We start from the raw sequence: 18063 nt of genomic DNA, 5'->3' as shown, positions 1-18063 counted from the left end.
ATACCACTGCAGCTCGGCACGCAATTCACACAAGGCCCACCTGATTAAAGTGGTAAAGATGACATGAAGGCCATGCAGCATTTATTGTCTGTCGGCCCAAATATACCTGCCCCTTGATCTAGGCAGTGAGCAGCAGCATTAAGCCCATGAAGTCTTCAGAGGAACACTTGTCCTGCACAAATAGCAAAACAAAAAAATTATCACAGATGGGCTGAGGAGAAAAATGTATATATGGCAGCACTTCCCTGAAAAATGCCTAATAAGATGCTGCAACATTTCAGCCACACTGGAACTACGCTAACATAGCTGTTTGCAATACATTTTAGTACACTGAAAGAAAGTAGCAGTTCCAATTTAGCAGCTGGTCTCTTGATTAGGAATTTTTTCATCCTGAGAAAAGTCCCATTTATGATTTGACTTGTGAGGTTTAACGTCCCAAAGTGACTCAGACTATGAGGGACGCCGTAGTGGAGGGCTCCGGATAATTTTGACCACTTAGACCCCATGTACTGTGCAACGTCAGTGCACAATATTTCACTGACATTGCACAGTACATGGACCTCTAGCATTTTGCCTGCATCGAAATGCGACCGCCGCAGGCGGGGTTGAACCCACATTTGACAGGTCAGCAGCCGAACACCATAACCACTGAGTTACAAACACACCAAAATGAGGAGGCAGATAAACACTGATGTGTCAAGGAGGCACCTAACCACTGTAAATGTATACAACCGGATAGGGGTACTCAAATGTCATGGGTGCCATTTTGTTGTCCAGCACGTAGCTTCAGCGGTGCAGACCAGATCTGGTGAGGATAAGCCGACTAGACACGCGTAGCGACCTTTAGGCATGCTCCACGAGCAACTAATGAAGGCCAGTGTCATCTCGGTGCTGTGTACAGATTGAACAGAAAACCACAAATAATTAACTTCCTCAGGAACCTTTAACCTTGCTTTCTTCAGATAACCTTGTTTACAGCATGCCAGAGATGCAAATTTTTGTTTTTCTTGAAATTATTCCTCAAGTTCCACAATCCTGCTTTGCTAAACAGTGATTCTGGTCATAAATAAGGCTTAAATTTGTTTGATTCTTTATTTCCAGCAGTTATTGAATAAAAAACGGCCAGAACTGCGACGCAGTGGAGGGTGCTAAGAATCTCTGGACCTTGCTGTTAGAGCCGTAGCTGGACTAGCTGTACTGTTTATGGAGCTATTAGGCCTTACATATCATAGCAGTCAGGAGGACTGGTGAACCATATGCACGCATTCTCATACAGAGGTCTGCCAGATGGCGGACAATGCGGTGTGGTTTTGAATGGTGAACTTACCACAATAATTAAGAAGTGAACAAGTGAAAAACAAGAGGTAGGGTAGCTAGAGAATATACAACCTCGAGAAGAAAAAGATATAAGAAACAACAAAGCATGAAACTCTGAAACCTCGCAGTGAACATAGAAGGAGCAGAACCATCAAACCTAGCCAATAATTCAAAGCTAAGCAGCAGAATAAAATACATCAAGGCCAGGATTGAGCAAACAGAAAGTCATGGAGGAAACCTAAAAGCAGCAACAAGCAAAGAAAGTATGCAGGAGCGAAATATAAGCAGTAGGAGACAGACAGCAAGTAAGCTCCGATTTGTTGATGGTGCTGTTAAGTATCTACGGGTATGAATTGCAGTGTATGCTTGAGGACCTAAGCAGAGAAAGAACTGCGGGCATAAAAAGAGTAACCAGGAACCACAAGTGACGTCCAATAGTCTCGAAAGGAACCAACAGCCTATGATGAGTAGAGGAACATTAGAAGCGGTAAGGGAGCTCTGTGCAAGCCAAGTAGAGTATGGAGAGCTAGACCATGAGAAAGAACTTATCAGGAGATAGAGAATTGCTTGTAGTGAACTCGGTGGGCATTCTTGTGTTCTGAAGCAGCCTAATGATGTTGCTAAAAAAAAAGCCACATCTTGAAACTTGGATGCTAACAATGAGGCTTCAGATTAAATGCAAGAATAGTAGGCCACAGAGATGAAAATAATAGCGGTAAGACTGAACTATGGCAACACTGATTCCAGAACAAGCCTGAATTGTCAATACTCTGGCAGAAATTAAAAAAAAATGGATCTGGGCAGGGCATACGATGCAGAGAATGAATAACCAATGGTCTCTTAGGGCAACAAGATGAACTTCATGATGGATTTTAATGGTACAAGGGCATCTGCACCCCTGTCAAACCACACGTGTTTTGATATTTGAAAACATGCTGCTCTATTGCACTACTCTGCCAAAAGTTGAGACACGAACATCAAGGTCCATGACCACTTTGCTAGCAATTCATGCCACTGGTGCTTGCCCATCAATATTCAATAACCTGGACCACATTAATAGGAAGACCTGGGCAGCAAGCATTGCAGAGCTGTCAAATTTGAGTGCTACGAGAACAATTTGGCAGTAAACTTTCAGCACAAAAACAGTCTCGGAAAGAGGGCACTGCAGTCTGCTTAACATAGAGTTGATGTTTGTATGTGCCCGCTGTACACTAAAAAAATATACAAATCAACTATCCACACATGCAGCAAGAAAGCTTAGAAAAAGCAAAGAAATAGAAAACAGGCTTACTATGGTTAGTTCGCCATTCCAAACCACACCACATTTTCCACCGTCTGGCAGACCTTTGTATGAGAATGTGTGCATATGCTACTGTAGTGCACATTATTTAACTGTCCCAACAGTACACAAGAGCTTGTCAATTAAAGGTGTAGGCTGAAGTAATGGAAATCACTTAGTCTATAAAATTTCTGTACATATAGCAGTTACTGAGTCGTGAGCTAAATGGTCAGTTTAAAACTTAAACATGCCGCGAAATATACAAAAAAAATGTTTTGTAAAAAAATTATGCAAAAATTGCTTTATGGGCTCTTTCTTACATGACATCAGTTAAATGCATCATAAGTGTTGTTAGTACACAAAATGCATGTGCAGAACACATACATGCACCATTTTTGTTTATATCTTACCATGGCCTGTTATGTGCTGGGCAAGAAACAGTAAGTGACTAATGTTGTGTTGCAGCCTTTCTTCTGGTAGAACTTGAGTCATGTGAAGTGTAGCTGAAAGAAGTTGTTTCATACATAAGTATACTTCATGCAACACAACAAAAAGTGTACAGCCTCATGCTGAGTAGTGGTTTAAACTAATAGTGAGCATTTTACTACTCTATTTAACCTGTGATGCAAGTCAGTGATGCTGGAGGCATAAAACTATATATTGTGCAGTACCAAGAGCTAATGTGAGCAATCATGCCTTTAAGAGATGTTGTCAATATATATATGCTCCTGAATGAACTGAAGTTATTCTTAGGAGCATTCAGAGCAACACAGTGTTGCAAAATGCCATTAGCCAGAATAGGCCTTTTATGAACCAGTTGCAAATGTAAAGAATTTGGCTTTAAGAGCACGCTGTGCATGCTGTAATGCCAAAACAGTCCCATACAAGCAATTTGTGTACTACACCCCTAGTTTTATGGTGGGTCGATAGTGCCCAATTTTCACTCAAGGTAGTGAAAAATATGTGCTATAATACAGACTTCTGCTTGCTTAAAGCAACAAATAAATGCCGGGTTTTTAAGGAAGGAATCAAGTTACAAATTTAATCCTGCAGGTTTTGAACTTCAGGCTAGTTATTTGAAAATATCAATCCCTGACCCACAACGATTGAAGTTTCAACAAATAACATTTAAATTGTAATAGTAGAAACACTCTTATTTGACGTATGACTTTTCAAAAACCTGCGTTTCATGGCAGCTGTCAAGTAGCCCTGATAAAGAGAAACCAGTTGACACACAACCAAGCCCTTGTAGGCAGAAAATGGCACATTTTCTACTATATCCTCGTGATTAGCTTTGAAGTGTTAAACAATACAAATCCCTTGATTTCCTTCATGGCTTATCACAAGATAACTGTACAAGATGTGGTTATCTGCACCTTGTAAGGCAATCCTAGGGCTTACTCGAAAGGTAACTCGCCCTAAAAGGAGTGCACGGTAGAGAGAGAGTAGGCAGACGGGTTTTTCACTCTCACAAAGAGAACAAGAGAAGGGGAAAGCCTCAGGGTGCTTGTCAATGTTTCAACAAGAGGACTTGTCTTCATCTGGGACCAACATACCCAGAGGAAACTTAGAATCTCTGGAGTAGAGGGTTGTCCACTCTTAGTGCGAACACGCGAGCACATGGCCATGTTTGCTCTTTGGAGGACCACTGCATTCGACACTGCCGCACATTGAGGCGCAGTGACAGATGACATCATCATCAGCCTGACTACATCCACTACAGGGCAAAGGTCTCTCACCTGTCTTTCCAATTAACCCTGCCCTTTGCCAGCCGCATCCACTGTATGCCTGCAAACTTCTTAATCTCATCCATCCACTTAACTTTCTGCCGCCCCCTGCTACGCTTGCCTTCTCTTGGAACCCACTCCGTTACCCTTAAGCTTGTGGTAGTTTTAAGATTACTTAACAAAGAAAGAATACCATCTTCACTAATGACTATTGGAAGCATAGAATAATCATGAAATGAGTTGAGAACTGGAGAGGTGGTGATGACTTCTTGAGTGAAAACAGATGAGAAAGCGTTGTCAAAGAGCTGAGCAGAATGCGCATCAACCAGCTGGTCACCATTAGAACTTGTCAAGAAAGAATCAGGATGCGAATGAGGGTTAATTACGCTCCAAAACCTACGGAGGTTATTAGACAGCATGGTGGGCAAAACGTCACCATAAAACTGGCGACAGGTAGCTTTAAGCATTTTCTGGTAATTTTTATCACTTTGTATTTTTCCCATGTGTTTAGTAGGTTGTTATCAACCACCTGCCGATACAAACGTTTTTTCTTATTATTAGCTCTTTGTAGCCGCCCATTGAACCAGGACGCACTTTTGCTGCACTTAATCTTGAGAAATGGCATGCATTTTATAACGAGGTTAATTAGGGTAGTTTTAAACAATATCCAGTTCTGTTCAATGGAAGGGAATGAAGATTCAGCCAAGAACTTCTCAGAAAAAGAGGTTACTCAGAAAAAGAGGTTAATTCATGATTCATTTGGTCAAAATTAGCTCTGCTGTAACACCTGATCAGCTTGGTGGTAGTTTTTCTGTCGATAATTCTGCAATTGATGCACCCAGTAATAATGTGATGTTCAGAAAGACCATTAAGGTGAAATATTTTAGAACAAGCATCGAGATTATTGGTTAGAATCAAGTCGAGAATGTTTGCAATGGTACTTGAGGATCGCGTGGGCTTTGTAATGAGCTGAGTTAGATGAAAATCAAGACAAGCTTGTAGGAAAGCGTGCACATCTTTGTCACTAGGAGAAACAGATAGTGTTTCCCAATTGATACCTGGGAAATTAGTCACCAAACATAATTAGGACAGAATCTGGAAAACACGTACACACGGCAGTCAATAAGCGATGAAATTCATCTGCAAAGCCATCATACAGGTCGGGTGGACGATACAACAGACCGGCAATAATGTTCGTAGAAGTGCATTTCAAGGAGGCGAACACACACTCGAGAAGAGTAGAAGTAACAATTCGTATAAAAATCAGCTCTTGCTTAATCGCAATAAGCACACCACCTCCTCTTCTGTTCTTTCTGTCCAACCGAAAAAATTTAAAACACGATTCACATGAAAGGATGTCATATCTGATATATAATCGGTTAGCCATGTTTCAGTTAATGCTATTAACGAGGTTTCAGAGGAGTCAATAAGGGAGGAGAGGGCATCACTTGTCGCTGTGACGCTTCTGATGTTAGTATATAGGAAGCAAATGTTATCTAAACACTTCGGTCTTGGCAAAATTGGCGGTGCACGATCAGAAGCAGCATGATTTGAATGTTGTCAATCGGCAGAAGGCTCAGTTAGATGCGCAGCCCGATATCCAGCAGTGTCCCAGAGATACACGTCGTGGTTTGCATGAAGTTTATTAAAATACAGATGAATCCGGTCCCCCACCTTCTTTATTCTTAGAAAACTGCCACAGTTTACGGCGGTTATCACGAACAGCATCAGATAGTCGCGTGATATGCTAAAATTGGTGTTCTTTAGTTTGTAGCCAAGACTGTTGACAAATTCGACTTCTTTTTTATTATAAAATTTGGCAATAATAGGATGTTTCTTGTCAGTTGAAAAATGCCCTAGGCGGTGAGCTCTGGCAACGGAAGTGACAGTAATGCCAAGTTTCTCTGAACAAAATTCTCTTACATACCGCTCCGAGTCTTCCCAAGGCTCAGATGGATCAGAATCGTCGATGCCAAAAAACAACACGTTCGACCGCTTTGAGCGATTTTCCAGATCATCAACTTTGTCCTGAATTTTTTTAGAGATATCAGCATTTGACACAGGTTGACTAGAGGGAAGAGTTCCAATATTGCATTCCAGTTCAGTAACTCATTTAGTTAACTGTTCCAGGTCATTCCTAAGGATGACGTGGAGGTTCAAGACTTGATTTATTGATTCAAGAAGGCTTGTGTTGCCCACCTCAAAGATGCTGAATGGCTAAAGCTACAGTGTCAAGCTTGCCTTCTTGCGCTTTAGTCATAGGGCCTGGGTTTACCTCCACGTCGCTGCCAAGAACCAAAGGCGCCAAATGTATGACGAAGCAGCACGAACATACTTCACATAATCCACTACACCAGGCGGCCACAATGCCGCAAAGAGACGAACATTATTGTCGCGATAACACTTAGTTTCGAGATAACTAACCAGTACAAGCAGCATTCGTGAGTACGGATGCATAGCAGCAGTGTCGTGGCCCACAGTGTCAACAGGAATGATGCCCTTTTCAAGAAGGCGGACAGGTGACGTGGCCCCATGCTGCTCGACGAACTGCGAAGAGGCTTCCAGAGTTAGCGGTGAAGGGTAATGCAGCCAATCCGTAGGGAGGGAGTAGGTATCCAAACGGCTCTGTGAAGTAGGCTGCAGCGCCGCTCTCCCAGACGTTCATTTTGGGCCCATCCAGGCAATAGGGTTGACTCGGTAGCTGGCCCAGGAAAAGCAGCAGCAGCACTTGTACAAGCGGCATTCATGAGTATGGATGCATAGCAGCAGTGCCGTGGCCCTGATTGCTGATTTATCGTTTCTTTCACCCTACCCCTCCAGCCCAACCCGTCATTTCATTCATCGTTATACTTTTACCTTATTCCCTGCACCTCCTGCAATCACTTCTCAGGAAACCTTGGCTTCCACACTCTTTCCCCTCCCCTTCCTTCTGCCTTTTCTCTGAACCCACCCTCATTTTCTCTTTTCCTTTAAATTTTTTACAGGCAGTTACCGTCAATGCTGCTCAAATGAGCTATGGCTTAAGGGTTTAATGTCTATACTGTGAGGAACTGAAAGGACAAAGTTATTCTAGCTCCCTTTTCCCTGGCATTGGACTGACTGGTGGCTCCATTCTAAACTTTGATCAGTCCTCGATGCACTTCCATGTCAAAGTGCTAAGAAGTAACTCACAGCAGCCAGCATGATGTGGCACTTGTTTGCCATCCATCCATCCCTTGGCACTTCGAGGTTCCTGAACACATTGAATACCAGTCAATATTTGCACTGTACATGAATTTCCTCATGGCATGGTGCATCTTGACAGAAAGCATGATAATTATGTGGGTGAGATAAAGATGTTTGCGAGGATAAGGTGGCCACTGCTGGCACAGGACAGGGTTAACAGGAGAGGTACGGGAGAGGCCTTTGTCCTGCAATGGACATAGGCTGCTGCTGTTGGTGATGATGACAAACACTGTAGTTTTGGTCCGGGGCATGCCAAGTGAAAGGAGCCACGACTCAATGGCTTGAAAATGATGTACGAGGGTTTATTGGACAAAGAAAAGGAATTTATAGACTGAATGACCCTTATGTGTCTTAAGAGGTGCATGCTCATGAGAGGTGGTTGCAGCTGTGGACGCAGCTGTCCACCGAAGTTTTGAGTCGAGATAACATATGGGGTAACATACTCCCTGTATTGCTGCTGAAGGCAAAATCGTCAGCGAGTGGAGTTGCATTGTGGATACCTACTGCTCAATGTAAATAAAATCAGGGCATGGGAGATAAAGCATTTCACATTATGTTTTGATCAAATGCAGTGAGAATGAAACAGACTGGAGACTTGTCTTATGATGTTTGCACTCAGTTGACCTACTGCTTGCCACTGTGCTAAAAGAAATGAATCCAGGTCATAGAAAGTCTACAAAGAGAAGATTGATGCTGCATGTGCATTTCTCTGAACTGTCCTGAAATATGTATAAATTACTAATGTTCACTGCTTGATTACATATTGTAACCTTTGCAAGGAATATGAGGCAGATGGACTGGGAATTAAGAAAAAGCCAGGAATGGTAACTTTGGTACCTTGGCACCTGAACAAACAGCTGACCCACTGGGCGTCCCCAGGGGCTCTGTTGCCAGGCGCCCCTAGCAACAGAAGCCACTTGTCCAGATCCAAAGGAACCACACGAATGATTACCGAAAGGTTAAGTGTAAGGAGAGCAGATGCATGAACACTAAACAGTTTTTCAGCGTTGTTGCAGTGGGATGAATGGTTCCCTGCCTCTTGACTATATCTGGTAATAAACAAATTATCATAAGACTACCTCGTGCGCAGAATTATCTCAAAGCACATTCTACAAGCAGTACCAACATGGACAGTTTGTGCTTAATTGAATCCAAAAGTTTACGCTGATTGACGAACGTTACTTCAAATATAGAGACGAAAACAGCATGCACGTCGTACTGATGTCATCGTAAACATAGCATGCGACGATACGCAGGGTTACAACACAAACAAAAACACTGCGCGGTAAAATAAGGGGGAAAAACCGCTTTCCAAATTTGTGAACAAATCGCTCACCTTGTCACAAGTTCGCCAAACCGGAGATGTTGCCGTGTGGCTGCCACTCGCGATGCACAGAAACGAGAAATACAGTGCCGCTGACTTTCCCTGAGCAATTTCAGTCGATTAAACCTCACACTGTTCGCGCCGACAAACATGCACTTCGACAAGTTAGAGTGTACAGTATTGTGCGTTTTTATCGCTGACACTTTCAAAAATTTCCCCGCCTCAACCGCTGGCTCGTTTGCGGTGAAACTGCACACAGAGCTTGCGTATTATGGTAACTTTTGTATCGTAGCAAGTTTGACAATGGTACTTACTTAATTCAGGCGCACATGATGCGAAAACGTAAGCGTCTACGAGAGATCGGCGAGCCAAAACCCGCAGACGACGCTTTTTCGCTGAAGGGCGGCAGTGGCGCTATCTGTTTGCGGCAGCGGAAAGCGTCACGACTAGGCCAACTAGGCCGCCGAGGCGAGCGTTGCAAGGAGCGCGGGCCCTTTGAATATGCCGTTCGGCATTTGCGTCTGCTTCAACTGAAGCGCTTACAACATTTTCGGCTAATTGAGCGGAAAAATATCAAAACAACTGATTTAAAGAGGCGAGCCCGCGCTCCTTGCAACGCTCGCCTCGGCGGCCTAGTCGTGACGCTTTCCGCTACCGCAAACAGATGACGCCACTGCCGCCCTTCAGCGAAAAAGCGTCGTCTGCGGGTTTTGGCTCGACGATCTCTCGTAGACGCTTACGTTTTCTCATCATGTGCGCCTGAACTAAGTAAGTACCATTGTCAAACTTGCTACGATACAAAAGTTACCATAATACGCAAGCTCTGTGTGCAGTTTCACCGCAAATGAGCCAGCGGTTGAGGCGGGGAAATTTTTGAATGTGTCAGCGATAAAAACGCACAATACTGTACTTGTCTAGAGTGTACTAGAACGTTTTTCTAGTATGTCTAGAGTGTACTAGAACGTTTTTCTAGTACAGTATTGTGCGTTTTTTCGTTGAGAACCGGCAGTGGCGCCATCTGTTTCGGGCAGTGGAAACCGTCACAACAAGGCCGCCGAGGCGAGCATTGCAAACAATATTCCTTAAAAGATAAAGCCTCGTTAAATCATTTGTTCTGATATTTTTCCGCTTAATTAGTCGAAAATGTTGTAAGCGCTTCAGTAGAAGCAGACGAAACTACAGGAACGGCATATTCAAACGGCCCGCGCTCCTTGCAACGCTCTCCTCAACGGCCTTGACGTGACGCTTTGCGCTACCGCAAACAGATGGCGCCACTGCCGCCCTTCGCGAAAAAGCGTCGTCTGCGGATTTTGGTTGCCGATCTCTACGTAGACGATTATGTTTTCGCATCATGCACGGCTCAACTAAGTAAGTACCGTTGTCAAACTTCCTACGATACAAAAGTTACCATAATACGCAAGCTCTGTGTGCAGTTTCACCTCAAACGAGCCAGCGGTTGAGGCGGGGAAATTTTTGAAAGTGTCAGCGACACAGAAATGTTTTTTTGCGCAAATAAAACGACACACGAGAAAGGCGACACACACTTGCGTGTGTGTGTGTCGCCTCGTGTGTCGTTTTATTTGCGCAAAAAACATTTCTAGATCAAGATGAACAACCAACTCGCCCAAGAGGAAGTTTTAATGTCAGCGATAAAAACGCACAATACTGTATAAGCGCGCCATTTACAGAGTTATAGAAAAGCACAGCAAATTCATAGCGCCATTCGCGTATTTATATTTGCACCGATGTTCGCGTCTTTGACGTCGCAAAGGCACGCAACGTTATGTTTTTAAGCAAAGTTGTGTATTTAATTTTACGGTAGCTATTTAGCCTACAACCTTAATGGTTTGATACATTAAAAATTTTCTTTTCGTTGCATGAACGTTGTTACCGTCACGGCTGCGGCTTAGCCATAGCTAAGTCGAGGTGCTGGCCAAACCCACAGTCGGAACGCAGTGAACAGGGACAGTGCCTCTGACAAGGAACAGCACGGGGAACAGGTGCTTTGGAGCAGTTTTTGTTCTTCTGTGTTCGCTTCGTGTGTCCCGTCCGTTGTATTGTCGTCAGTGTGTGTGTGTGTGTGTGCGGCCCGTACGCCGCATTGAATTGGTGTCCCATGCGGCGTCGATGCATAGTGCAACGACCGTGCAGAATGTGCGTTACAATTTAGTGTCAGTGGCCCTGCACGAAAGAGTCGACTTGAAGCCGACGGAAAAGCTGCTCTCCCTCAAGGGTCTGCAAGAATCTGTCGAGAACAGTTGATGCGCGTTTCGTAGGATGGTTCCGTTTATCACGCTAAAAAAATCAGCACTGGCCAACAGCACTGATGAACTGCTGCTGCATTATGATATAAACACCTGTCTAATGTTTGATACAAGCTTGTCAGGCGTGAACGTGGCCATGAGTGGTATTCGTTGAGCAGGAGGTGTCACCAGTCGGTACCAGAAGACGATTACTGTTTGCCCGCGCCCTGGCGCCTCGCATCCAACCGCATGCATGGGCGTTAATTATTTATATATGAATTTCACACGTAGTTGATCTGTCGCAAATATTACAATCGCATCGTTCTAACGCACCGTCTGAAGAACACCCTTTTTAATTTTTTTTAGGGAGGGGGTGGGGGGAATGAGCGGCTGCTCAAATGTCATTCTTAATTATTTTGATCTTGAGGGTCGACCATACTCGCCTGTTGATTGCACTGTAAGCTATACATTCATTGGGCAGAAATTTATTTACTGTTGTGTTGGCACAGGGTTAATGATTGTCATTGTACTGTGGTGCCATGTTCAAATAAAACACATTGTTCACTCTCCTTGCAGGGTGTCTAATGGGGTAATAAATTACTGAGCAGAGAGTATGCACTGTGATAAATGCGAGGAACGTTGCTGAATTACTTCACACTTGGCACGTTCTGTTGTCGTTAGTGGTTACGTATGCCTTGGCGCCTGCTGTTTTCCAGTGTAGGGGTGATAGGCATGTCAAGCTCAACTTAGCAGCTTTAACAGCTCTTTACTGGTCAAATGTTAAAATAAAGTGAACGTAATGCGTGCTTGCTCAGGGTAGACTACATTTCATTTCATTTTTTTTACTCTCAGGGCCAATTGGCATTACAGAGAGGAGTGGGCGACTAACAGAAATGCATGTGTAATAGGCAGCTTGATTAAGGTCATTATACACAGCAGACTTGAAGGCGTCTGGTGCAGAGGTGAACATGACGGAGGCAGAGACAGTTGGAAATGTAGAAAAATAGAGGTCTGCGCGAGTTGGTACACGACTTAAGCTAAACACTAGCAAAAAAACTAAGAACGTGCAGAGGACTGAGGCCAGAGTTAAAACTAGTTTAGCACAGAAAAGCACCTCCAAGCAAGAAAAAATGAGCACACGCAGGCAGTTATGTGAACATGGAAAATGAAACCACTTTAAGGTCAGAAGAAAAGCCAAGGCGCATTGCTCACTGTGATGCTGCTTAAAAATGATGTCTAGTTCCCCTTCATATCTGGTCCTTCCATACCCAGCAACTGAAGTGTCATCAAAAAGGAGCATCTCCAATCACTCTAATTACATGGAAGGTACACATCTCCAGATGTCACAGTCTTGGTGTCTCCTCACCTTATAGGCTAGCTAGTTTGGTCGATATAAACTCTACCGCATGTAAGAGGTAGGAGGAGTATTTCGTAAGTCTTGCAGCATGTTGTACAGTGCAGGTATTTTTGGTTATTTACATTGCAGTGATACATTAGCACAGGCTAGAAAGTTTGTAGTTGAGCAGAAAAAACAATCTTCATGCCATGTCTTAGCTGCATTCTTAGTGCCATATAAAATACAGTGCGAATAAGGAAATGCCTCATTTTTTGTTAGCTTTTTGTTTCTGAGCGTTAATCTTTTGCAAGTTGGCAAGGTGCTACAGTCTTCTGAGGCTGTCAGCTGGCCCACATGTTTGTCAAAGCTGCTGAGTACAGAAAGAGTCGTGTCATTTAATGCCAGCTAAGTAAAAGAGGGACAGAAAATTCATGCTTTCGGAGTACTTTCCAAAAAAAAAAAAAATGCTATTATTTCCTATTCAGAATTCTGAGGGAACACTGCATTCTGGCATTGATGGTGCACATCATCCTTGTCATTGCAGCAATTATGACTGCTTGCTGCTTTTTGACAGCGTTTCATTTATCTGCAGGAAGAGCAGGTGTGACTGGGTGGTAATAGGTACCTACTGAAATAAACATTGCAGTGAGCAATATTTGATTGTGCCTTCGCTTTTCTTATCCATGAAGGAGTTTGCATTTTTGATTGATGGTTGTGTAGCGAAGATGTGACTGCTGCATTGCACTGCGTTCACAGATTTCTTTGCGCATGCTTTTGGTTTTCTCAGTGGTTCGTTTCCTTACCAAACAGCAGCTGGAAGTTTGGCTTTCAACCTGTGCATTTCACATTTTAAATGTATTTTCAGCTGGTGTTCAATTTCGATTGGAAATGTTATCTAACCATTGTCCAACTGTGTCTAAATATTTCCTAATGCTTGACCTCTTACGTTGCAGTTCTCACAGACAGAAAATGTTGCCGTAACATTTACATTAAACGTTACCTTAGTATGTGGCGAGCAACATCGTCAAAACATTTTTTATGGACACTACATCAATGTTCGTGCTTTAATATTGTATCAACGTAAAGCATCCTGGCTGCTTCCCCGAGGACATCGATCCCAAGGAGCCCTTCTGCTAGAAACCCCGCGCGTTTGTTATTTAACGTTGCGCACACTTTGTAACAATCACTCAAAGTTTAAACAACATTATACGTTACTTGGGTGATGTATCGAAACACATGGTAATAACGTGCTGCAGATGACAATAACAATGCAGAAGCGCAGAATATCGGTCACATTGAACAATATATGGACAGCATTTCAACAGAGGTAGAGAACAGAGGCACTAAAACAGATCAACCGCAAAACCGGTGATCCATTGAACTACACCGCACGCAGCATTAAAACCTTAGGAGGATAAACATCCTTCTAGACACCATACCATGAAGAGAGGAATAATTAGAAAAGAGGCCGTCACGTGACATTTTTTTTTTAGCCGGAAACGAGCTCGACGTCATATCGTCTGGGCACGAATTTCAAACTATGCGAAGGGGCCGGCCTAAAGAGACTCTAGTGCGAGTGGCGCTTGGTTTCTGGCCGTTGTTCATGTACGGGAGACGTCGGAAGCGTTCGTGCGAGACATTTGGCTCCTTCCAGTTACTGCTCTTTGCCGCATCATATCCACGCCATCCCCGCTCTCTCGTTCGAATGAAACAGTCTGGCCTTGCATGGTCATAATCAAGTAGCATTGGGGGCAGGAAGGCACTTATCGCAACAGCGGTAAGCGTGGGAAGGAACTTTTGCTTACTACGCTGACCCACCATGGTACGCAGTGTCTTTCGCCGCTTTTGGCTGCGTTGTTTTGCGACGGCGGAAGCATGTGTGCCTGGGTTGCTTGCAGGCTGCACTTGGCGATATACTCTGGCATACTTACATCCGGTTCATCTAGTCTCGTGTTAATCGCAGAGATGGGTTAATTTCACTACATGGTGTCAAGGCCACAAAATTTTAGTTCATTGAAATTGTGTGTAAATATGTAGCTGCTGCCAAAATATAGCAGAAAAGAAAACCAAATCTAGAATACACTTCGAAGAGCATGCTTGTTTGTGTTCTTTTTTTTTCTGATATAAACTGTTACCCATGGTGCCACAGAAATAGAACTTGTTACTTTGTGCCATGTATCATCTTTCATTCCTTTTTGATGCAGTGTCTTGGATCGCGCTGTGTATTTCATAACGCTTCTGAACTAATTACTCCACCTTAATGCAATGGAAAGAACGGTGCTGTGTTTTATGGCACATAGGCAACTCAGGCTGTCATGCGCCACTCAAAGTATGGAAAATTGCTTTCTGCTGGCTTCTTTAGAAATATTAATTATTGGTGGTGTAGAGGGCATAAAACATTGTTTTGTATTACCTAATGATGAAGGAAGAAAGAAATTTTATAAATGGTTAATATTAAGAGCTTTGAAGAAGGTCGGGTAGTCTCAGCAGGCATCCTTGGAAGGGCAAAGATGTTGAGCCTCCCAACCAGTAAAACAAAACTGAAGCCTTCTTAGAAATAAGAAGGTGGCTGAGGTGTATCCAAAAAATGAAGTGAAGCAGCAGTTAAAAATTCAGAGTTTGCTGAGAAAACCTGCTTCTCTTAAAAAGCTAAAAACAGATGTCGTGTCGACAATTGCATCTTCACTCAAAAGAAACATTGGGTGTGAAGGAATGTGTTCATTACAAAACTAAATAAAATATTTTTTCCTAAGTTTTTCAAGTTTTGTGCATGAGTACGAAATATGATTAACTGTTAGGTCATCTCCACACTTTTCACAACTTGGTTCGTCTCCAATTGTCAATAGAAAACTGTGCGTGAGGTGCATGAAGCCCTACACGAAGACATAAAATAACTTCAATGAAATGCTCCTGGTGCAAACAAGACTTCTATTGACCTAGAACTGGCAGTGTTTTGTTTTCTTTATTGTTCCAAGCTGTCTGCCATTTTGTCCTTAATTTACTTTGTACTAATTTAATGCAATCCTTAAAGTACATACTTACTTTTTTTATTTCCTTGCCACGAGATTGAGCAGCACACAAATCTACTCTCTTATTGCCTTTTATTCCTTTATGACTTGGGACCCAGCACAGTTTTATGTTTTGTCCTAGAGCTGTGGCTGTTACAATGTTGTGTATGATGTCACCAATAATAGGAGTGATTGCATTTCTAGAGTGGAGAGCAGTAAGTAAACTTAAGGAGTCTGTATAAATAATACTGTTTGTGAGGTTCTCGTATACTATGTTCAATGGCTACAAAGATGGCGTAACATTCGGCAGTAAAATCAAAAAGTGAAATCAAAGATTGTAGGAAAATGATACCATGGAGGGAGTGGATCTCGTCTTCGAGCAATTTCAGGTAATGGCCGTGTAAAGTACTGCCTTTAAACTAAAGCTCCCTGAAAAGTTTTAGTACATGGCTCTCCCTGGAAGCTTTCTGCGTCCAGCTTGCTGGCACGAGGCTTATATTTAAATGGCCCTCTGCAGCACTTTGTATTTGAGAGCATAATGATTTTTGAGTGGACAGCTGTCAAGTGTGCTCATGAGGTTGCAAAAAAATCTTTCTTTGCTAGAATGAATTTAGAGCTTCGTGCATGACATCCCTGAGCAAGGTTTTTGATGTCAGGTTGTTTGCATGCTGTGCTCGTACAACAGTTGCCCACATACTGGCCACACTTTAATCTGGCTCTGTGATAGATAGCACAACCTTCTCAGTTTTATGCTGAATGAGTGTGCACGTGTGCTTTTGGCTGAGTCGTGAACAATGCTGCTACTAGTGAGGACTAGAAAAATCCTGCAGTATTTTGTTTTTGATCTTGAATACTGTATTTATCTTCATAACATGTTTTTGTGCAGCTGGCCATGCCAGGAGTGCTTTCTCATACAGAAGTGAGGATGGGCAAATATACTAAAATTTTAGTGTTCTTGACCCTGAATACAAAATGGAGTATCAGAAAATGTTCATAAAGGTGGCTGTGCCAACAATGACTTTTGATTCACAACTCCAAGAGCCACTCATAGAGGTGACAGAACCAGAGAGGGCCGAAGTGCCTATAGTAGCACGGCAGGGGAGGTTATATTTATTTATTTATTTGAAATACCTTACAGGCCCGTAGGGCATTGTGTAAGGGGGGCGGAAAAACATCAAGAACATTTAAAAGGGGACAAACAAAAATAAGGAAACAAGGCACTATACATGATCAGTAAAAAATTTTATACACTTCAATATAATACAGAACAGTTGACATAGGAACACAGAAATAGGAATGCATGATAAGTAAAGGTGAAGTTGACATAGGAACACCGAAATAAATAATAATAAGACCCAGGGTACATCACACAAAAAATAAAATTAAAAATTGCATGGCACATTTACTAGTGTCAACAAAATTTGGAAACAGAAATACAAACAAAAGGAGAGAAAAAGTAAACGAAATATGTAACGGAAAACGTAAAAGAGATTGAATCAACATGTTAAGATGGCTTCAGTGAAATGTGCAATGAGTTGGTGATGGAAGGTATCAGGATTAGACAGCGAGGCGATGTTGTCTGGGAGGTTATTCTATAATCTGATGGCTCGCAGAAGTGCTGATGAATTGAAAGTTAATGTGTCGCCATAGATGCATGTAAAACTGAGATGATTGTGCAATCTTTTGGATGTGCAAGAGGGGACATCTAGGTGAAATGAGCATGATCTATTGGAGTGCACATACTTGTGAAATAATGTTAGCAAAGCGATGTCACGGCATATGCCTAAAGATTGCAAAGAAAAATCGGTTTTAATCTGAGACGCTTGAATGGCAGTTGTAGTTTTTAGAGATGAATTGGGCTGCCTTATATTGAATGGTTTTTAATGTGGTGACCATGTTGTTGTAATAAGGAGACCAAATGGAGGAATCGAACTCAAGCTGTCGTCGAATAAATGTTAGGTATGCTAGTTTCCGAATATTAGCAGGAGAATTTCGTAAGTTACGGTGTATGTAACCTAATGACTTTGAGGCCACAGTGCATATGGATGTGATATGAAAAGACCATGAAAGATCGGACATAAGGTTAACACTAAGGTATTTGTAATGGGATACATGGGAGAGTAACTCATCTTGGATATGATATGTATAGTTAGAATTGTTATGTTTCCGGCTGAATGAAATGATTTTACATTTTGATATGTTAAGGGTCATTAACCATTTATTGCACCACTCATTAATAAGATCTGATTCAAGTACCAGATGGTCGTTAGCAGATTTAATAGGGCGGTAGATAATACAATCATCCGTGAATATTCGCATAGAGGAAGATACGTTATTAGGTAAGTCGTTTATATATATAAGAAATAATAAAGGGCCGAATACACTGCCCTGCGGCACACTGGAGGTAACTGGGGAAAGGTTAGAGGACAAATTATTAACAAATACGAACTGTTGGCGATCTGTGAGGAAGTAGATACCTTAAGATTATTTATGAGACACATAATACATAATAATAATTTCAATGGCTTTCATGTAGCGATAATTGAGATCGAGAACTTTGAAAATAGAGTGGTCCTCAGAAGTGAATGCAGATGAGAAGAAGGT

The 18063-nt window shown here is 42.5% G+C and overlaps 2 protein-coding genes across 17 annotated transcripts in view; one reads left to right on the top strand and one right to left on the bottom strand.

The window, feature by feature from the left end:
* The window catches only part of LOC144121143 (uncharacterized), an 82782-nt gene that overhangs the window by 36657 nt on the left and 28062 nt on the right, over nt 1–18063 (top strand). For 2 of the 4 annotated variants that reach the window (XM_077654132.1, XM_077654134.1), the window contains exon 1: nt 10783–10872. The exons of 1 other annotated variant lie outside the window; for it this stretch is intronic. The gene's annotated coding sequence lies outside the window, so the exon portion shown is untranslated. Of the gene's footprint in view, nt 1–10779; nt 10873–18063 lie in introns of those variants that run through there. One more of the 4 variants, XM_077654130.1, reaches the window with a different exon arrangement.
* LOC144121140 (uncharacterized) lies at nt 45–9295 on the bottom strand. 13 transcript variants are annotated; one of them, XR_013312542.1, is made up of 6 exons: nt 9187–9282; nt 8885–8974; nt 7495–7555; nt 6748–7024; nt 3007–3099; nt 45–172 (listed from the first exon to the last, which is right to left on the bottom strand). XR_013312542.1 is itself a non-coding variant. In XM_077654122.1 (6 exons), the coding sequence occupies exons 1-4, from the start codon at nt 9022–9024 to the stop codon at nt 3085–3087; spliced, it is 339 nt and encodes a 112-aa protein (XP_077510248.1). In that variant the 5' UTR covers nt 9025–9168; the 3' UTR covers nt 45–172; nt 2609–2661; nt 3007–3084. The 13 variants fall into 13 exon arrangements, 4 of the variants coding, with proteins under 4 accessions (XP_077510248.1, XP_077510247.1, XP_077510250.1 ...); XR_013312546.1 differs by having other exon boundaries at nt 8885–8924; XM_077654122.1 differs by lacking the exon at nt 9187–9282 and adding an exon at nt 2609–2661 and having other exon boundaries at nt 6748–6870; nt 8885–9168.

This window comes from Amblyomma americanum, chromosome 2 (assembly GCF_052857255.1).
Source record: "Amblyomma americanum isolate KBUSLIRL-KWMA chromosome 2, ASM5285725v1, whole genome shotgun sequence".
NCBI lineage: Eukaryota > Metazoa > Arthropoda > Arachnida > Ixodida > Ixodidae > Amblyomma > Amblyomma americanum.
The sequence above is the reverse complement of the archived record's forward strand: the minus strand, read 5'-3'. Positions and strand labels throughout refer to the sequence as shown.

Excerpts from the sequence above, each read along its gene's own strand:
- LOC144121140 (XM_077654122.1), bottom strand. The coding sequence starts at position 9,024 with ATGTTTGTCGGCGCGAACAGTGTGAGGTTTAATCGACTGAAATTGCTC. Across the intron at positions 7,556-8,884 it reads TTTGGCGAACTTGTGACAAG|GAACCTCGAAGTGCCAAGGG; the intron begins GTGAGCGATTTG and ends CAATGTGTTCAG. Across the intron at positions 6,871-7,494 it reads GCCACATCATGCTGGCTGCT|TTCGTCGAGCAGCATGGGGC; the intron begins GTGAGTTACTTC and ends GCCTCTTCGCAG.